Genomic DNA, 21,363 nt, shown 5'->3' with positions numbered 1-21,363 from the left:
TATCAGAAACCGGACCATTACTATATGCCCCCCCCCCTCCCCGGGGCATGGCAGCTGGGCCATCGTTGCGTACGTGCCTACCTTGCGAGAGGTTCTGACATACCCTCGAGTCACCCCGCTGATCGTCATGCATGGAGAGGATATATCCCGGTTCTCTTCGAGGAGGGTGAGCTGGCCGGTGGGGGTGAGTCAATCATATCCCTAGGTAGTTTTCCGATCTCCCGCGCGGGTGTGTGTTGGCCGGTATCGGGCTAGGATTACCAACGTACCAATCGATCAACTCGATGACGTTGGATATTTTGGTCACAGATAATCACTCGCGCGTTTCGAATAGAGCTATTTTTTGCTGTTTTGATCTTTTATCCTGATCATCCTATAGCTAGCTGTGATGTATTGTCTGTACTGTCGTACATGACAAAGTCTTGCGCCCATCGATCGCGGGTGCACTGGATCGAGACAGACAACGAAGAGGGCGCGAGCGATGTTGGTGCAAACTTGGGACAAGCGTGAAGGCTAGTATGTGGAAGAAAAATCATTTACGCTATGAAATTATGTATGTACAGTATTAACCCATTACCCCGATTTCCCGATACCAGTCTGGGCGCGCCGGCTATCTATCTCCTTGTATGTATGCAGCTAGCTATCTACCTCCCTTCCCCTTCACCCCCCACCTAAACGTACGCACCCTCGTCACCCCCTCCGTCACCCCCGTCTCCGTCCTCCCCACCCCCCTCCTCCACGACATCCACCCCCTCTCCACGCCCTCACCCTCCGGATACACAAACACGCCCCCTCTCACGCCCTTCCCGCCCACCCCCCACCCCCACCGTCTCCCCAGCCCCTCCACAACCTTCACCCTCACCTTCGCACTCCCCCCCCTCACACCCCCCACCACCCGCTGCGCCTCAACACTCCCATAAACCCCGCTCCACAGCCCCACCAGCGTCCTGGGCGCATGCGCCACGCCCTCCCCACCCCCGCCCCGCCCCATCCACCGCCCCCCCCGCCCACACCAATACACGCACCCGACCACAGCAGCCATACCAAGCAACAACCCGCCCACCACCCCCAACACCCCCACCCCCACGTCCACAACCCCCTCCACCCTCCCAACCCGCCCCTTCACCGCCCCCTCCGTCACGCCGAACACTTCAGCGGCATACAGCCGCAAGCTCGTCCCATACAGCCGCCCCACCACGTCCTCCAGCGCGCCCGCCACCCCGCCCACATCCGGCAGATGCGTCAAGTTCCCCCCCGCCGGCGACGCAACAACATCCGGGTGCAGCATCGCAAGATGCGTGTTATACCACGACAGACCCAGGTTGAAGTACTTCTCGGCGGCCGCCACATAGCTGGCATTCAGCCACCCGGCCATCAAGCCCTGCACGCCGTCTCGATCGGGCCCATACAGCGCCACCATCTCCTCCTCCCCCAGCGGCGTCTCGTCTGCCACGCTCAACACGTTGCCCGCGGAATCCACGGTCGCAGTGACCCACGCGGCGGTGTCGGCCGCCGAGCACTTCACCACCACGGCGTCGACGACCGCAGAGTAGTTACCTGGCGCGGCGGGGTCCGCGGGCTGCTGCATCCAGGCCGCGAAGAAGGTGGCCGGGCACGCGGCGGACCAGGAGAGCCAGTCGCCGGCGGGGGAGTCGTAGCGCGCGGGCTTGGTGGCGAGGTTGGTGTTGGAGGTGGTGGTGTTTGCGGTGGGCCAGCAGGGGTCGGAGACGGTGATGTAGCCGGAGGAGGTGCCGCCGGTGAAGGAGGTGAGGCAGGGGCCGAGGGCGGAGCCGTTGGTGCCCGTGGGGTAGCAGGTGGTTGTGATGAGGGAGGTGGGGAGGGGGGTGCAGGTGATTGCGCTGCTGAGGGAGAGGGTGCGGGAGGTGAGGGTGCTGAAGGTGGTGGAGGAAGAAGAGGGGGGGAGGTGGAAGGGGAGGATGTAGGCGTCGGCTGCGGTCCAGTTTGGCGCGGCGATGGACGATGAGAGAGTTCCGTATAGTGTGTAGTGGCTCTCGAGCAGCTTGATGCCCCTGAAGCCGCCCTTCAGCGCGGCGGAGGTCGGCGCTTGCAGTGTCACGTCCTGCGTGACGACTCTTGCATCGGGTGTGAACAGCGCGGAGAGCGCAACGGCGAGGACGTTGCTGAGAAGGATTGCGGCGCTGAGGGCCGCAATGAGCCAGTGCTTTGCACGCAGGGCGCGCAGCAGCTGGAAGTGCGGGGGCGACTTGTCGAGGTCGAGCGAGAGGGAGTGAGAGGCGCGGGTGGGGCCGCGCAGGAGCGGCGTGTAGGGAGCAAGCATGCAGAGATGGCTGCCGAGGGAGACGAGGAGGGGCTCGATGAGGAGGGCGAGGAGGGTGGGGATGTAGGTGAAGAGGATCTTGTAGGGGATTGATGTTGGCGGGGAGGGGGTGGGGATGCCTGTGTGGGGGGTTAGTATATTGATCTTTGACTGCAAGTACTGGGATTTAGGAGTAGTTTCACTCACCATAGTCCACGCCCACGAGTACGCACACCACCACGACGAGCGCCAGCATCACGGTGAAGAAGGTGATGAAGGTTATTGCTGACCCTCTACTGACCGGCCACACGTCCTTCTCGCGATACTCTCTCTCGTCCACCTCCTGATCCTCGAGCTTCACCAGCACGCCCTCGCCCACCCCGCCCGCCTCCAGCACCTCCACCCGCGGCCCCACGCCCTCCTCCAACACCAGTTTATACCTCCTCCCTGAAATCCTCAGCATCCTCTTCACCGTCGCCATCGGATGCAGCTCCACCCCGCTCAACATCTTCCTCAACTCCTCACTCCTCTCCATCACGCCCAACGCCGCCCCGAGACTCCCCGGCTCCCCATCCAACTCCGTCCGCCTCCTCATCACCGCCACCGCCAGCCCGCCCGCCAACACCGCCAACACACTCAACACCCCCTGCAGCCCTCTCGCCCACCCCTCACTCACCGCATACCCGCGCACCACACCGCTCCTCCTCTCCACCACCACCGTCGCATTCTCCTCCGTCCTCCCCCTCACCCACTCATCCGTGCACAACATCGCAAACGTCAACCTCAGCGCATCCCTATACACCCCCGCCAGCCGCTCCCACTCCAGCAGCCCCTCCACCGTCTCATTCCTAACACCATTCAGCGCAAACGCCGGAAACCCGTTCTGCACCACATCCTCGTTCTTGGCCTGGACACGCATCATCCCCTCTGTGCCCCCGAACCGCCGGACAAGGTGGCTCCCGCTGTCGGCGGGGTCCTGCGGAACTTGCCCGAGACCGATCTGCTTCCCGTTGCGGTCGTAGTACCGAGGATCATCCTGCGTGCTCCGGATCAGCCCGCTGTTGAGGTTCCACAGAAGGTCCCCGAGGACGGAGGTGTCGTTCGCGCTGGGGATCTCCTCGCGCGTGCCAACGCGGGTGACACTCACCACCCGCCCGCTCGGCATGGCCACGACGGCGTGCACGCGCTGCGCGTAGTACGCCGGTGAACAAAACACGGCCGTCCACCGCGGGGGCAGCAGACTCTTTCCGGGCGTCTCCACGACCTTCACGTCCCACCCGGGCGATATCGGCGCCGGCGCCTCGGCGACGACGTACACGGCTGTTGTCAGCCGGACGCTGCGCTGCGCGTCGGTGTATGTGCGCGGGTCTGCCAGCGATGCGGGGAGGTCGGCGAGGACGTACCAGTCGGCGCCGGTCTGGAAGCGGGGGCGGTCTTTGTAGTAGCTCCAGGAATCGAAGGCGGGGATGGAGGCGCTGATGGTGCCCATGAGGTCGTAGTCGGTGGCGTTGGCGAGGCCCGGGTCCCAGAGGGGGTAGCTGAGGTAGGGGGCGGAGGGGGAGGTGAGGTTGTAGCCGATGAGGCCGACGCCGGGGACCTCCAGCGGGGTGCGGGTGGCTTCGGTGCAGTGGAGGTCGGCTTCGTAGAGGGTTGTGTCGCCGGTCCAGTGTTGTTCCTCCTGTGAGGGGGTGGTGGTGGAGTTGGCGGAGAGGAGCGACTCGGCGGCGGCCCACGGGCTGAGGGCGTAGGTGGCCGTGGTGAATGGCGGGAGGGAGCCGTTGAGCCAGCCGTGCGTGTAGGCAAGGTATTCGTGGCGGCTGGAGTACCCGCCGATGGTGGCGTTGCTGCGGCTGGCGTCGTCGAGGTCTTCGCCGGGGTGGTAGGTCCAGCGGAGGAGGCGGTGGGTGGTCGGGCTGGTGGAGGTGAAGGTGAGGGCCGTGGTGTCGAAGAGGCCGGCGGTGAGGGGCGTCAGCAGCGTGGTGGAGAGGAGGACGAGGAGGGAGGCGGTGAAGACGGTCCAGTGCCTACAAGGGGTGTTAGTCGGGCGGTGGAGAGGGGGAGGGCAGAAGGGAGGAAACATACCGGTTCTTCCAAGCAGCAACAGGCACAGACGGCGGCATCATATACGAGTACGCCAGCAACAGGCTCTCCTCCGCCACCGCGCCCTCAGCAAGGCTCATCTGGAACCACGGCTCCATGCGCATCGCGTCATGGTGCACCAGCGCGCACAGCAGCCCGAAGGACACTGTCACGATCGTGGGGAGGTAGTTGTACACGAACGACGTCGTCGCCGCCGAGTATCCTTGGGCGTATGTGGAGAGGTCGGAGGTGGTGTTGGAGGAAGGAGCGCCAAAGGCAGGACAGCCGTCGGGGAGGCAGGCGCGCAGTGTCACTTCGAGGAGGAGGACGAGGAGGAGACAGAGCAGCGCGAAGGGCGCCAGGAAGAAGGGCGTTAGTGGGAGGGGGCGCCAGTTTGTGGTTGGGCGCGTGAAGAGTGGCATTATATTATTAAGAGAAGGTAAGACGGCGTGCACTGCACGCGGGGAAAGCGGTGAGAGGGAGGACTGTGAGGATGTGAGGAGATCTAGAGACAGTGGTGGTGTTGGAGGGAGGGAGCGCGGTTACTTATATCCAGCGGACCGCTAGCTGGCGGGTGCGCATACTCTAGAGTAGTAGCCGAAACTAGACGCACCCCCATACCACCACTCCATATGCATCTAGCGCACCTCTGAAACACCCGTCTGCGGCGCGGCGACGGGACGAGGTCTTAATCAGGCACACAGTCCAGACCACTACCTAGCGAGTGCTGGTGTGCAAGACGCGCGCTTACAGGCAGGTGGTAGTGAATGCTATTTATAGATCGCTACCTACCTGCTCTTTATCGATAAGAGCTGCAAGCTCCGATGCGGCGCGGTTGACCACCCTACATACTGTACATATAGTGAGTGAGCGACGAGGGGAGGATCGGGGTCATGGTGTTAGGGCTGTTCCGATATTATAACTACTGCATTCTGAAGTTTGGAGTGTGGGAGAAAATGACTTGAGTGTGGTTTGAACACGTGACCTTGAGGGAGGAAGTGTTTTGTAGTGCGAAGAAGATACTATTGCGCCGCTGAAGTTCCAGCGACAATGTGGGCGTTTGAGCGCTCTATATATACAGATATTCTAATACCACGTGATCTCCTGATTACATAATCCCTGACACTAAGCCTTGTCTGAAACCCTGTTCCTTCTATGAGTCATCCCTTATACATGAGTAATTCCATACATAACCAATGTCGCAATGCCCTATTTCTACACTTCCCCTCACTTGCCACATCGTATCAATTCTGACAATTTTTGGTGAGCTGGTTTCGGTAGTCCTTTGGTCATTATGTCTGCAACATTGTCTTCGGTTGGGACATAGAGGAGTTTGAAGGTTTCGGCTTCGAGTTGTTCACGTGTGTAGTGATAGTGAACGTCGATGTGTTTGGACCGGTCGTGGATACGTGGATTCCGACATAGTTCGATAGACCCTGTGTTGTCGGCGTGGATGTTGTATTGGTATTGTTGTTGGAGTTCGCATAAGGCGTTGCGAATCCATACCAGTTGTCGAGCTGTTAGGGACAGAGCCATGTATTCGGCTTCTGTTGTTGAGACTGCGACTGATTTCTGCTTCCGGCTTCTCCAGCTTATGTCTGATTTTCCTAGTCTGAACACGTATCCTGAGAACGATTTACTGTCATCTAGGTCTGAAGCGTAGGAACTGTCTGAGAAACCATCGAGTGTTCTAGTGTTTCCTTTCGGGTAGAACAGGTTCCAGTCTTTCGTTCCGTTGAGGTATCGGAGAGTTCGTTTGGCTGCTCGTAGGTGGTCCTCAGTTGGGCATGAGGAGTACTGAGAGAGGGCGGTAACGGTATGGGTGATATCAGGTCTGGTTGCTATGCTGGCGTACATGAGTGATCCAATTATGGATTGATACTCAGTTGGTTTCTCGATTTGGTCTTCTGGTTCTCCTTTACGAAGACTCAGATTTGGTTCGAGTGGTGTGCCAACTGGTTTGCAGTTATTCATTCCAAATTTGTCTAGGATTTTGTTTATGTATGCTAGTTGTGACAACGTGATACCGTTCCTTGTTACCGTTATTTCTATTCCCAGTAGGAATTTCGCATTACCGAGATCCGTACATTCGAAATCTGCCTTAAGTAGTTGTCTGATTTCGTTTCTGAATGGGGAGTCGGGTCCGAATATCATGATGTCGTCAACATACACCGATATGTATAGTTGGTGTTTCTTATGTATGAAGACACATGGGTCGAATTTAGCTGGGACAAATCCTTTCCGTTGAAGGGAGTCTGCTAGGCAAGCGTACCATTCACGGGGTTATTGTTTTAGTCCATATATGCATTTTCGAAGTTTACAAACCTTGTGGTCCTGCCTGTAGCCTTCAGGTAGTTCCATGTAGATTTCCTCCTTAAGTATACCATATAGGAAGGCTGACTTGACGTCCATTTGTTGTGGTGTCCAACCGTTGTGTGCAGCTAGTGCAAGTAGGAGTCGTAGGGAATCGTATCGGGCAACGGGGGCGAAGGTCTCATCATAGTCTTGATACTGTACTTGGGTGAACCCTTTGGCGACATATCTTGCTTTGTATCTTTCGATTGTTCCATCCGCGTTGTGTTTTACCTTAAATACCCATTTTCCTCTGACTACTGCTCGGTTGGGTGGTCTGTCGACAATGTCCCAGGTGTGGGCCTTGTCGAGGGCGTCTTTCTCTGTCTGTATTGCCTTCTTCCATAGGTGTTGATCGTCGCTTTTCATTGTTTGATTGTCTTGAAATAGGACGCTCGGCACGTTTCATAGTTCTGGAAGATTCTCATCATTTCATTATAGTATTTGTCATCGGCGTATGACTCACTTTCCTATTAGTCATTCTATTACTCACACGTCTATGACTCATTGTATTTCTTTTGTACTACCTTTCTTTAGTATAAATACGGGGCATCCCCCTTTAGCTAGCACAATCAACACGATCAATTACTTTACTTCTCCCATATACTTTCTCTAGGTTATGAGCCCGGAGACCACTCACGCTTATACACTCTTCACCATTTTTACCACAAAGTACACTTTCTCGTTTCACTTTCAATCATGTCTGAGAGGAGCATCAAAATTCCCGCACTCCCATGCAAGCTGGATGGTCAAGGCCATTACACTGTATGGAGGGACCTTGCTACCCGCATGTTGAAAGTTCACGATCTGTGGAACTTGGTCAATGGTTCGAGCAAGCGTCCCGTGTTGACAACTACCACCACTACTGTACCTACCACGGCACCACAAGCATCAGGAAGTGCAGCTGAGGCTGAAGAAGACGAAGAAGAAAACTCCGACAATGCCGAAGAAATCAGCGACTGGGACAAAAAGGACAACCTTGCAGTTGTATTCCTTCAATCTAAGATCGAATTCGAAGTTATTCTCACGCTGACACCGGCCGACACCGCTCATCATCTCTGGACTCAACTCGAGGACAGATTCGATCGGAAAACCGTCGCCTCCCTCCACTCGCTCCTCGCCAATGTCGTCACATTACAGTACACACCCGACAAGGGTATCAAGGAACATCTAACCCAGTTCAACACTCTTTGGTCATCTCTCCTCACTAGAACTAGTAACTCTACGGACAAAACCAAAGACCCACTCGGTTACCACCTTCACCAACTCGCATCTGTCTCAGAAGCGAAGGCATCCTTCCTACTCCTCTCACTCCGGCACGAATCCCTCGAATCAGTCGTTGACAACCTGCAAACCAAGCCCAACGTCACCTTCGATGACGTCTACGAAAAGCTGTTGGATCTGGACTCACGGCGCAACAACGATGGACAGGCGGCTGGAGAAGCCTACACAATCAGGCGAGGAAACCCAGGACACGGAAACAACAACAGAGTCAGGAGGCCACGTAACAACGAAACAGGAAATCGGGACGTCACATGCACCTGGTGCACCAAGAATGGAGAATATGCAAAAGGCCACACGCACAAAAATTGCCGGAAACTCAAAGCTTTCAGAGACAAGGAGAAGTCCGCTGCATCTGGCAACCTCAACGTCGCATCTGGTACTGCATTTCACACAAAACTCGACCTCTCTTGGATCCCCGATCTTTCTGGCCTTCCCGCACTCGAAGAAACCGATGTATTCACAATGCCGGTTGACTTCGACCTCACCAACTTCTCAGATGACACCTCGGATATTACCATGGAAGACTACTTTGGCTTCATTGCAGGACCTTCCACCACCGACAACAAGGCATGGATCTTCGACCCTGGTGCAACCAACCACATGACCGGAACGCTGGTTACCGACCCCACTCCCCACACTGGAACAGTTACTGTTGGAGGAGGTCGCAAACTCCAGATAACCGGAATTGGTAACGTCACCATCAACGGATCACATGGCCTGATCACTCTGCAGAACGTATTTTTGATCCCCGAACTAGGCAATACCAACCTGATGTCTTGGTCTTGCATCGCTAAAAAGGGATTTACAACAACTGGGACGGAAGACGGCTTTACCATCTACAAACCGAACAGCAAGGAAATTATCGGGATCGCTAACGCAAATAGTACTGGTCTTTACATTTTTGAAACCAAGGAACCCTGCGCACACCTCTCTGCCGCCACCAGCTTCTATGACTGGCACCAACGGCTCGGACATCTCCCCGCTTCCTCGCTCTCACGGCTTCGCAACATGGTCGCCGACCCCAAGTCTCTCCCCACATCTGGTCACATGGAAACATGCAACACATGTGAACTCGCTAAGTCAACCAAATCTCACCTCGCTCCTCTCACCGAACCACAATCCAAACAACCACTGGAACTAATACACTCAGATCTGAGCGGCAAGTTCTCGACTCCTTCTCTGGGCGGTTTCAATTACTATATCACTTTCATCGACGATTACTCCAGGTACGCTCACCTCTACTTCCTCAAAAAGAAGTCAGATGCAGCAGCTGCCACAGAACGATACATCGCATACATGGAAAATCAATTGGACAAAACGGTTAAACGGTTTCGAAGCGACAATGGTGGCGAGTACATCTCCAATGACCTTCAACAATTTTTTGCCTCCAAAGGCATAAAGCATGAATTCACTGTACCTTACTCTCACGAGTCAAATGGAACAGCAGAACGCTTTAACAGGACCATAGCAACAATGGCACGATCCGCCTTGCTCGACCACAACCTCCCAAAAAATCTATGGGCAGAAGCGATCAACACCATGGTACACGTTAAGAACCGCCTCCCGCACAAATCACTCCCGAATATGACACCATACGAAGCACTCACCGGCAAAAAACCCTTCATTGGGCACCTCCGATCCTTCGGTGAAACCATGTTCATACACATACCTGTCGAAGTACGACCAGCTGGAACAAAACTGGATGCAAGGGCAATAACGGGACAATTCTGCGGATACGGAGATTCTGAAAAAATCTGTCGCGTCTACATACCATCACAAAGGAAAGTAGTTCTCTCTCGTCATTTTAGGTTCAAAGGTACATCCGTAGGGGAAGAAATCGAAGTCAAAACAAAAACCGATACACCCCCTAAACCAAAACAAATCGAGATCAAACAAGAACCACCCTCACGTCCGTCAACACCAAAACAACATAGAATATACGACGACGACCCAAGTGACGACGACATGATCAACCAACAAATTATGCGCGAAACCATGGAACATTTCTCCGACACTGACTCGGAAGACCACGCAAGTATAGTGGGGGCCGGCTATACGAGGCCCGCCACTGAACGTACCCCGCATGATGATAATGAAACAGATACTGATCAACCGAGACGTAACCCATCACGGGAACGAAAAGCTCCGGTCAGATACGGACACAACATTCAGCATGACACTACCCTAACAGAACCAACAAACTACCACCAAGCGATCAACAGTCCCGACTCCGAAAAATGGCAGAATGCTATGAAAGTTGAACTCGACTCACTCGCAAGGAATAACACATGGAATCTGGTCAACACACCAGATCACCGCAAACTGGTCGACTGCAAATGGGTATACAAAATCAAACTCGGGCCCGATGGCAACCCCATACGGTACAAAGCCCGACTAGTCGCAAAAGGTTTCTCACAGGTCCCTGGTCAAGATTTCGATCAAACCTATGCCCCCGTCACCCGATACGAATCCATCAGACTACTCCTCGCTCGCTGCCTTCAAACCGGCGGTCAATGCGATCAGATGGACGTCACAAGCGCATTTCTATATGGCGAACTCAAGGAAGAAATCTACATGAAATCTCCTCCAGGATATCCTACTCCCGGCAAAGCATGCAAACTAATCAAATGCATCTACGGCCTCAAACAATCATCAAGGGAATGGTATGCCCGCCTCTCAAAAGCGCTAATCAAAATAGGATTCAGAAAAGCAGACTTCGACCCTTGTGTCTTCATACACAAAACAGGGGAAGTTGTCATCGCAATATACGTAGACGATATCCTTATCTTCTACTGGTCCGTTGAACGCAAAAACCGCGTCAGCCTCCTCCTCCACTCTGAATTCGAAATGACGGAAACTGGCACAGCCAACTGGGCACTCGGAATCCACTTGATCCACACTAAGACAGGCATCATCCTATCACAGGAAGCCTATCTCAAGCGTGTACTTATCAAATACGGCTTCGACGAATCAAGACCTGTGGCAACACCTATCGACAACAACGTCCACCTCCAAAAAGGAACGGAAGCTGAGAAAATCGACGATCCAACAATTTACCAGTCAATAATCGGTTCACTCATGTACGCAGTAATCGGCACTAGACCCGACCTCGCCTACACCGTCACCATGCTCTCGCAATTTTCCTCCTGTCCTACTAAGGCCCATCTAGCTGCAGTCCATCGCGTCCTCCGCTACCTCAAGGGTACCCTCGATTGGTCACTCTTTTACGCCAAAACGCGACCAACTGCACTCATCGGCTACAGCGACGCAAGCTATGCCTCCGACATCGACGATCGCCGCTCATTCACCGGCCACTGCTTCATGCTAGGGGAAGCTCTCATCTCCTGGCGATCTTATAAGCAACGATCTGTCGCCACTTCTACAACTGAAGCGGAATACATGGCCCTCTCTGACACCAGTCGACAACTGATCTGGTTAAGGAATGCAATCCACGAGCTGGAACGAAAACCGAATCTCTCTTTCATTCTTCGAGGCGACAACAACGGCTCTCTCTCTTTGGTTAAAAATCCTGTCTTTCATAAAAGGTCTAAACATATTGACGTACATTTTCATTTTGTTCGGGAACGGTTTGAGGATGAATTATTTGAACTGGAATATATTTCTACGAACGAGAACGTGGCGGATTTACTTACAAAGGGATTGGATAAAGGCAAACATGTTTTATTTTCTTCTACTATTCACTGTGGCTCACGAGGGGAAGTCTTGAAATAGGACGCTCGGCACGTTTCATAGTTCTGGAAGATTCTCATCATTTCATTATAGTATTTGTCATCGGCGTATGACTCACTTTCCTATTAGTCATTCTATTACTCACACGTCTATGACTCATTGTATTTCTTTTGTACTACCTTTCTTTAGTATAAATACGGGGCATCCCCCTTTAGCTAGCACAATCAACACGATCAATTACTTTACTTCTCCCATATACTTTCTCTAGATTGAAGGTGGTAGGTTCAGTTACTAGGTCTACCCGATGTATGGTGGGATCCAGGTTGTCGTACTGGCTTTGGAGCTTTGCTTTGTCCTTTTTGTGGTCTAGACTGGCTGCTTCCATTGCTAGTTGCTTGGTTTGTTCGTCCATATCTTCATCGGCTAGTATCTCTGATACCTCCTTGTCATAGGTGGTTCCTAATTCCGATATTTTCTGTCAGATTTCCTTCCTTTTCCCTTCGATATCAAGTGCTGCTTGTTTCTCCGTTCTTTCACGGATGCGATTCGATCTTCTTGTTGTGACAGGATGCGGGACTTCAGATTCTTTCTCCTTTTCGGTTGTTGGTTTCCAAGGTTTCGATTTCCTTGGTGGTTCCGGGGGAGGTGTTTCTGTGTTTTCCTGATTAGCTTCCTGTTTATTACTTTGTTCGAGGTGACGTCCAGGAGTGGGCCTCGTAAGCCCGGCCCCCAGTCTACTTGCGTCTGTTTCAAGGTCTTCTTCGAGTGCTGACGATTCGGGTTCTTGATCAGGCCTGTCTTCTGATTCATATCCGTCGTCTGTTGGTGCAGGTGCCGCTTCTGGTTTCAGGATAGGGGTGTAGTCGAGTTCCACGGAGACTTCCCCTGATTCAGGAGGGGGGAATGTGACATCCCGACTTACAACTAACCTATTTTGTGATCCTATCCAGGTGCGGTAGTGTTTGGTACTGTCTGAGTATCCGACGATGATTCCTTCGTGTGCTCGGGGTGCTAGTTTGCTTCCTGCTGGCCTAGAGTTTTCTGGGATGTGGACATAGCATTTCTTTCCGAATGGTTGAAGGTGTTGGATACTCGGCTTTGAACCTTTCAGGGCTTCGAAGGGGGTCTTTCCCTTTAGCGTACTGTGAGGTAGCCTGTTTTTGAGGTAGACAGCTGTTGAGTATGCTTCACCCCATAACGATTTAGGATGGTCTATGATCATGCACCTGACCATTGTTGTTATCGTCCTATTGAATCTTTCTGCAACTCCATTTGATTCGGGAGTGTATGGGGGAGTTTGTTCGTGGACTATTCCTTGTAGGTTGAAGTAATCCATTGTGTCTTTGTTGACGTATTCGCCACCACCGTCCATTCTAAATCTCAGTATTGTTGTATTGTACTGTTTCTCGATTTTCGTGACGTAGTCTTTGATGGCCTTTATCACATCGTCTTTCTGTTTTAGCAGATATATCCAGGCAAAGCGGGTATAGTCGTCAATGAAGGACATGTAGTACAGTGCTTTTCCTTGCGATTGTGTTCCGAATTTTCCAGATAGGTCAGAGTGGATTAGTTCGAATGCTCGCTGGGATCTTGTACTAATTGGTGCAGGTTTCTTGTGTACACTTTTTGATAGTGCGCATTGACTGCAATGGAATGTTTCTGGTTTGGGGGGTAGCTTATGGATGTCTTCGTACGAGTTTTCTAGTGTCGCAGGGTGGCCTAGTGCTTGATGCCATTCAGAGTAAGTGGTCAAGCGAACTGTATTGCTAACTACTTGTACATTCCAAAGTCCCTTATCCAATTTCGCCCAAATTATTCCTTTCTTTTCTTTCGTGACCAATTTGTTTCCTCCTCCTGACTCTGTTCTAAACCCCTTTTCGTCGAGTACGGTTTCTGAGACCAATCCCACATTTCCCATGGTTGGGACCAGTAGCACGTCGGTGAGGACAACGGTGAATCTATCTCCATTGGGAAGGTAGCATTCGAAACTAGCGCTTCCCAATCCGGTGACAGCGTGGGTGGTGCCGTCGGCTGTTCGGACTGTGCTGGTGTGTGGACGGATGTTGAAGAGTTGGTATTTGAAAGGTGTTACGTGAGAAGTAGCTCCAGAATCAAGGATCCAGGTAAGGGGCAGAGAAGGTGAGGTATCGGTGCGTACCATGCATACTGTTGTGGATGATTCGTTGATAACTACCGATGCTGAGTTATCTCTGCCTGGTCTCCTTCTGTTTGAATCCCTTGTCTTGTTCTGTTCTTTGAGCTTTCTACACTCCTTGTACTCGTGGCCCTGGTACGGGTTATTCCGTTTTTTGCACCAGGTGCATTCCTTGCCGTTTGGTGTTGGGGTACTCCTGGTATGAAGTACCCTGTTGTTGCCGGTGAGAGGGGTTTCCTCTTGTAGGTTCTGTAGCCTTTGAGGTACATCTTCGTATGTAACATCCTGTTTAGTCTGGATGTTATCGACGACGTTGCTCATCGACTTCGGCAGTGAGGCAAGTAGGAATGCTGCCATTGCTTTGTTGGATTTGGTGAGGGGTAGCAGGGCCTGAGCGAGTTTATGGTCGCCGCTCTGACACCTGGTCTTGAGAGTGTTCCAGTTCGTGTTGAAGGTCTCGAGATGCTCGGTTAGGTTACCGTTGTCTTGCATCTTTGTGTCTAGAACACGGCTGAGGAGTGTGATCGTCGTGTTTGGTGATACGCGATCGTAGAGGTCTTTGAGCGCCTTCCATGCGTGGTATGCATTTTCTGCGGAGACGACTGTTGGTTGTATGTCTTCGGCTACAGCTCCGATGAGAAGGCTGTGCATTTGTTTTCGGGCCTTTTTGATTTCGGCCTTGGTGAGGTCTGTGTCATCTTCTGTGTGGTTTTCCATGCTCAATGCTTCCCACCAGTCTGCTGCATCGAATGTAATCCTCCAGGCAGACGCCCAAGTTTGGTAGTTGGATTGTCCCTTTAATTTTGGGAGTCCATCAAACATGATGCGAATGTTACTGGGGCTCGTGTTGTCTGAGGACTTAACCTCCACGGCCTTGGATGATTCTCCAGCGTCAGACATGATGTTGTATGAAGTGTAATTGAGTTAAGCGAGGTGGCGAGTGTTGTGCGGATTTTATTTGGCAGAACCCGGGCTCATAACCTGAACTTTGGAGTGTGGGAGAGAATGACTTGAGTGTGGTTTGAACACGTGACTTTGAGGGAGGAAGTGTTTTGTAGTACGAAGAAGATACTATTGCGCCGCTGAAGTTCCAGCGACAATGTGGGCGTTTGAGCGCTCTATATATACAGATATTCTAATACCACGTGATCTCCTGATTACATAATCCCTGACACTTAGCCTTGTCTGAAACCCTGTTCCTTCTATGAGTCATCCCTTATACATGAGTAATTCCATACATAACCGATGTCGCAATGCCATATTTCTACACATTCAGTGTACTAGTACTCAGGCGTTCAGTAAAAGGTCGTGAAAAGTCGCCGACCTTTTACAGCGGGTACCCAAAAGACTTGGCACCTCGCCAACTCTGTGACCCTCGTTCGAACAGTCAAACTCACCTGCAACCACGGTTATGGCTCCACCACATACGTTCTCGCCCGCGATCAAAAAGAATTGACTGGAATAGGAAGATTTGGACACATAGCAATAAAGCGAAATTTACATATAACATAATCCATGATGTTACGGGTGTATCTTGTTCAACTATTGGAAAAGTGGTGCGCCGAGCCAAAAATGCGGGAGGGAGACGCACCATAATGCGAGACGCTCTGTAAGGCCACTAAAAGTCACGACTCCGATTAAAAACAAGATTGATATGTTAGCCGAGCAGCATCCCCGTGCAACCTTGCAACAACTTGTGGATCTTGCCCATTGCGATATAAGCAAAAGTACAGTTAATCGAGTGCTATTCAAGTTGGGCTATAAGCTAAGAATTCCCCGGAAGAAACACTTCCTCACCGCAGATCAAAGATACAATTGATTAGTTGGGTGTCTTAAGCGTCGGCATTGGCGGTTCGGACGTTGGGAACGAGTGTGCTGGACAGATCAAGCAAAAGTACAGTTCAAGTTTCGTGTTATTGTGCCAGGACAACATATACGGTGCAAGCCTGACAAGAACTCTGAGATGATCTTTTAGCACCTAGCTTTAAGTCACGACGAACAACTGTAGGCTGCTGGTCAGCTTATATTTACAACAACCAGACTCCACTCCTTTTAATCTGGAACATACGGCCTTCTGAACGAATCAAGCCAAAAGATAGACTCGGCACCAATACAGATCAATATAGGAACGAGATCATGGAGCCATACCTTGTCCCTTATATGAACTCATAGGAAGAGCCTATTGATCAATATCTGTTAATGGAGGACAGAGTACAGTATCATACAGCAAAAATAAATAAGCATTTCCGAATTGCTTATAATATCAAAAATCTTTCTTGGCCGGCATCTTCACCTGATTTCAACCCTATTGAGAATGCATGGAACAGTTTTAAAAAAAAACTACATAAGTGCCAGTGATGGTCAGATAGAGAGAGAAGACCTAATATTGAAGTGGAATTGTTAAAAGCTATAGAGGAGGAGTGGAACGGGTGGGACCAGGAAATGTTTGATTCCTGGGTAGAAGTATATCTGATAGAATTGAGGCTTGCATCAATGGAGATAGAAGCCATACCAAATAGTAATAGTAACTCAAGTGTATATGTTTATATTCCTATTCTGGTTTTTCTATTACACTCTTTGCCGTTGTGAAACCCGTGTTTTTCTACAGCCCGTACGGAGGATCGTAGGTGCCAATTGTCTCGGGAACCAGCTGTACTAAACACTTTAGTACTAGATGGTGGGAAAAAGACATACCGGTTTCTAATATAACCTATGCAGGTTTTAATCTACATGCGACCGGAAATTTTAGTCGGCACCGCTAACTGGTAGTTGGCTGGGTATCAATCGTATATGTATAGTTGTAGGCCATATATTATCATATGGATCGTGACACCGCAACACCACAACACGCAACCAAATTTTTTTTCACAATCATCAATCATGGCGATGCCGCATGAAAGAGTACCCCATCTGACAACCAACAGGGAGTGGCCAGTGTCCCTTCTATGGCATGCAATTGGAATAAAGCGATTTGGAAGCGGTTACTCAGCAATTTCTAAACTCAACAAAATACCAAAGTCAACCCATACTAGTGCTTGAGTAAAGTATGAAAAGACTAGTCAAGTTAAATCCACTACCAGAACTGACAGTCTTTCAATAAATACTGTTAGAAATGATAGACAACTCCTCATCTCCAGTAGATATGAGAGGGAAATTTACTATTAGCAACTCTGCCAGAATTTCACAGTCCAAACCTCAGCTAGGACAATCAAGAAGAGGCTAGATACCTTTGGCGTCCACAAGCATATCATGAGTGAGAGACCCAAGTTGTTGCCATATGATGCAAAAAGATGGCTACATTGGTGCATTAGACATAGACGCGGAGTTTGGATTTAAGAATGTGGAAGGGAGTGGTTTGTAGTGATGAGTGTAGTGTTGAGAAATATGGAGATCCATATCATGGTAGTGTCCAACCCCAATGACCAGGAAGACCTAGGAAGACCACTGCATATGATAATGGACATCTGTAGCTAACTACTTTAAGAGATTGCAATCTGTTTTACAGGTAGCTCCATCAGCAATTTGGCTTCAGCATCTCTGTTTGTAATAGGGCCACTACTATAAGACTGTTACAAAAGAACCTGTTCTACCAGTCAAGCCATTGACCCTACGGTAACCGCAGCTTGTTTTTCAGCGATGGTAAATACAAGTGCAGGTGAGTGCCCTACCTCTATTGGTATGGAGGGTAAGAATCCTAGTGAGCAAAATGTTTTACAAGTCAAAATAGGCGACTGCAAAAAAACTAGAACATAAGGACAAGTGCCTGAGAGGATGGGTAACCCAAACAAAAGTTACCCTACCTTGTCAGTCGAATCATTGAAGTGTGATAACTCTACAACTGATGCCCGGAAAATGTACTTTAGTACGAGAGGAATGATCCTGACAATGCCCCGGAAATAACAGGATGTCTAATTCCAAAAACACGTTTTAGACCCCTAAAATAACCCGCAGAGCATCAAATTGCCAGATTCCACTCATTTCACCCCGGTGTATCTGTAGAGAGTACTAGTAAGAGTACGACATAAACTACTAAAGCAAAACTTCACTTTGTAAACACCCAAATCAATTTTAAATAATCACTAGCAGAATAAGCAATTGCAATCTGATCGGCTGATTCCACTAGTTCTAAATATACCGGTCAGTTCTTCGCACACTCAGAGATTGCGTGATTTGACTCAGATAGAAATTCATCCGAGGTGTGGTAGCTACTCCGCTTTCTCCTCATGAAAAATAGTCGCTGTGCCCCCGATTATCGATAGGCAGATTGCTAGTCAGAAAAAGAAACTAAACAAGGGCACTGGATCTCTATAAAGAGTTAGGTGTTGTCCCAAATTAGCTTCTCATCATCAGCGAATCTTTACTAGCGAAAAGGCCCCTTAAAGTTATTAAGTTCCTAGATTTACTAGTAAAACGTTACATCAAAACAAACTCTGTCTTCTTTCTGAGCAAGCCCCATCATAATTCGTTTTCATTCTTTCTACCCAACTATCTGAACGAAAGTTACGGCCGTGCCCCATCATAGCACCCCCATTACACAGTTAGCATCATCAAGTGTAGACTCAACAAATTCGGAATTCACAAGTATATTAAAGCCTAGGGATCTCTTTTAAAACCATGTCAAGTTCGTATATGCGTAATTTGGTGCATCCAGCACCGAAATTGGATGGTCGTACATTGGCGACATGTTATTTGGAGTGATGAATGCAGGGTTAAAAAACACACAAATCTGTTTGTTGAGTGGGTGTTCTGAAGTGCGAAAGAAAAATGGCTACGGGAATGTGTTAAAGAAGTGCCAAAATCTGAAACAGTGAAAAAAATGATTTGGGCATGCTTTGCAGGTGGTCTAAAAGGCACGTGTGTGTGCACTACTAGTAGTATGAGAGCAGATATGGGGGAGGGTGTGATGGCAGAAGCCTATATCGGAACCTTCAACTTCTACCTATTAGATTTTGTACAAGAACCGCGTGAAAGAGGCATAAATCATCCAATTTTTATTGAAAATAATGCTAGAGTTCATACGGCAGGAACTACTAAGGACAGGTTCAAGTTGTTGGAAAAAAATATTGAAATATTAGAGGACTGGCTCCCATACTCACCAGATCTCAACCCTACCGAGCATGTCTGGGTACATCTAAAGACCCTCTACCATCAACACTTCCAACACCTAGCAGATGATAAAAGGGGTGTGGATGTACTAAAACCTCTAATGGAAGATGTTTTAATTCACTGTTGGGAGTTAATACCTGAGAGATTGTTTGAGGTCTTGATGGAAGGGATGCCAAAAAGGATTAAGGCTGTTATCCGGGCATGGGGGTGGTATACAAAGTACTAGACATAACACACCCCATTATGACATACTAGACAATGTAATTACAGAAGGCCGCTTCTTAATAGCTTCATTTGATGGAGTTCTATGTGGGTTCGTGGTGCTGTTGTCCTGGTTCGGGGCTGTTGCCATAAGGTCTGTCCCGTAATTTTTGAACCCGAAATGTACAATCCAGAAAACCCTGATAGCTGTTGAGTTGCGTACCTTTGGAGTGGATTGCTAACGCAAAACAGGAGATTTTGTCCTTTGGTAGAAGCCCGGAACGGAAATCACGGAGGAGGTGACCCCATCACCCATCAATGAATTCGAAAACACAAGCTGGATATAATTCATTACTAATGGTCTTTTAAGATTATGATTTCAGTGACTTACAGATATATTCCGATGTTGAGCTCTGTGACCAACCAAAGAAAATAACAAGGGTTTTTTTTGCCGGGTTGGCCAAGCAAGGCGAGCGCATAGTAGGAAAATTGCATAGGTCGTGTCAAATGCGGCGTATTTCGAAGAGGTGTAGACCACATCAAGAAGGCCTAATAGGGACGCAAGCCTTTCAAGTTCATCAAATTCAAATCTATCAAACATTTATTAACAACAATTATTTCTATCAATTTGTCCTAGGACCATACCTTATGAAATGACAGAAGTCGGCATCAGACAGAACATCCATTTCAACATTATCTTGTGGGGTGTCACCGTACAAATCAGGGAAATTGTCAGTGTCTCGCTCATTCTGAAAGAAAACTCGAGTATTTTTGGTTGTTCAAAAGTGAGGGTTCTACGGACCTAACTTGACCAAATACTGCTATTTTAACACTGATTCGTCACTATGTTCTTACCGCATTTGTTTCCTCAGTCTACCTACCTCTCAAAACCACCAGTTTCGGCTAACAACCTTTAAGTGTGTGCGCACCATATGGAGAATTGCATGCTCGATCTCGCACCAAAGAGTATTTGCCAGCGGTCAGATTCCGAAATTAGCATTTTGCCGATCTAAAGGTGACACGGCGACATACGGAAGTGGAACAATTGTGGCTGAAATAGGGCCTCATGGGCCAATAAGAGGGCCCATTTCTAGCCATTCTACTGCATCATTGCCACGATCAGTCAGGTTTGCTTTTTTATGGGTATAAATGGGTATAATACTGTTCCACTTCGTTCTGTCTTGGCGCTTTTTACAGTACGATGCCAGTCGTGAGGGTCAGGCGCGGCGTCGCAACGCCGCGCGCGCAACCAGATTTCCACAACCTTTTCACGGCAGGTTGGTACACAAGATATTAAATGTCAAATTATTGTTATTTATCTACTATTTAACAACTATACAAAAATTCAGCTCTCCAAAGGATCAATTGTGGTTGCTGTGCTGGTACCCGTGATTGTTCGGGGGGCGTTGCGACGCTGCGCCTGACCCTCACGGCTGGCATCGTACTGTACATACAAAAATACCGAATTTCAAGCTCTAATAACTTCACAATTAGAACAGATATAAAAATCTGCTCGGTATAACTACCTTCCCTCATTTCTCGGTCACCTTTAAAAGTGGGCGCACCATACTTGCTCTCAGCTTTATTAGACCTTTCAAGACAACAGGAAAAAGAAAGAAAAGATTGGCAAAGAAAATATCAGCGTCTAATAGCCGGAGATAGCAAGTATGGTTGATCTTCTCAATGTCGCTACTCACAGAGGCCACCACATATATAGCGAACCTCTCAGTTCGAGCCGTTCCATGGTACCAGGGAATGTTGCGCATGCTTGCTTGTTTATCGACACGATGAAGTTTATCCCTGGTAATTCATTTATTCACCCCTAATCGCCACTATTCACTCAAATTCAAGAAAGTCAGGGGTGGCCCACAAGTCCCAGCTATTGCCACTGCGACGGCGCAGCCACGCCGCAGCCACGCCGCTATCATGCCGCTATCATGCTACAGTACCGAGCGAGCCGTGAGCAGGTGTTATAGACGCAATGTCGGGGGCTGTCGCTGCTTCGCTAGGCGTAATTAATAATGTTATCAAATATTGGCCTGCTCCCTGCTTGCTTAATCCACTCAGAGAACCTGCTGCCTGCACTCGAAGACTTCGCTACTTACTTAGAGTGGATTATGGAATTGAAGACTAGCCCGCTGTCCTCTGAGGTATTGTTTGAGTGACATCTCGTGAGTCTCCTATCCACAAGCTGCTGCCCGATTCGGCTGACTGGATC

The 21,363-nt window shown here is 49.8% G+C and overlaps 1 protein-coding gene across 1 annotated transcript; it reads right to left on the bottom strand.

The window, feature by feature from the left end:
• Positions 1-640: 640 nt before the first annotated feature.
• Positions 641-4,779, bottom strand: LAJ45_03002 (uncharacterized protein; the record flags this gene model as incomplete). Its single annotated transcript, XM_046112592.1, has 4 exons — positions 641-2,418; positions 2,486-3,615; positions 3,682-4,302; positions 4,361-4,779. The coding sequence occupies 4 exons, from the start codon at positions 4,777-4,779 to the stop codon at positions 641-643; spliced, it is 3,948 nt and encodes a 1,315-aa protein (XP_045974081.1).
• Positions 4,780-21,363: the final 16,584 nt, after the last annotated feature.

Source organism: Morchella importuna, assembly GCF_003444635.1.
Source record: "Morchella importuna strain M04M26 chromosome Unknown Morimp01GS006, whole genome shotgun sequence".
Taxonomy (NCBI): Eukaryota; Fungi; Ascomycota; class Pezizomycetes; order Pezizales; family Morchellaceae; genus Morchella; species Morchella importuna.
The sequence above is the reverse complement of the archived record's forward strand: the minus strand, read 5'-3'. Positions and strand labels throughout refer to the sequence as shown.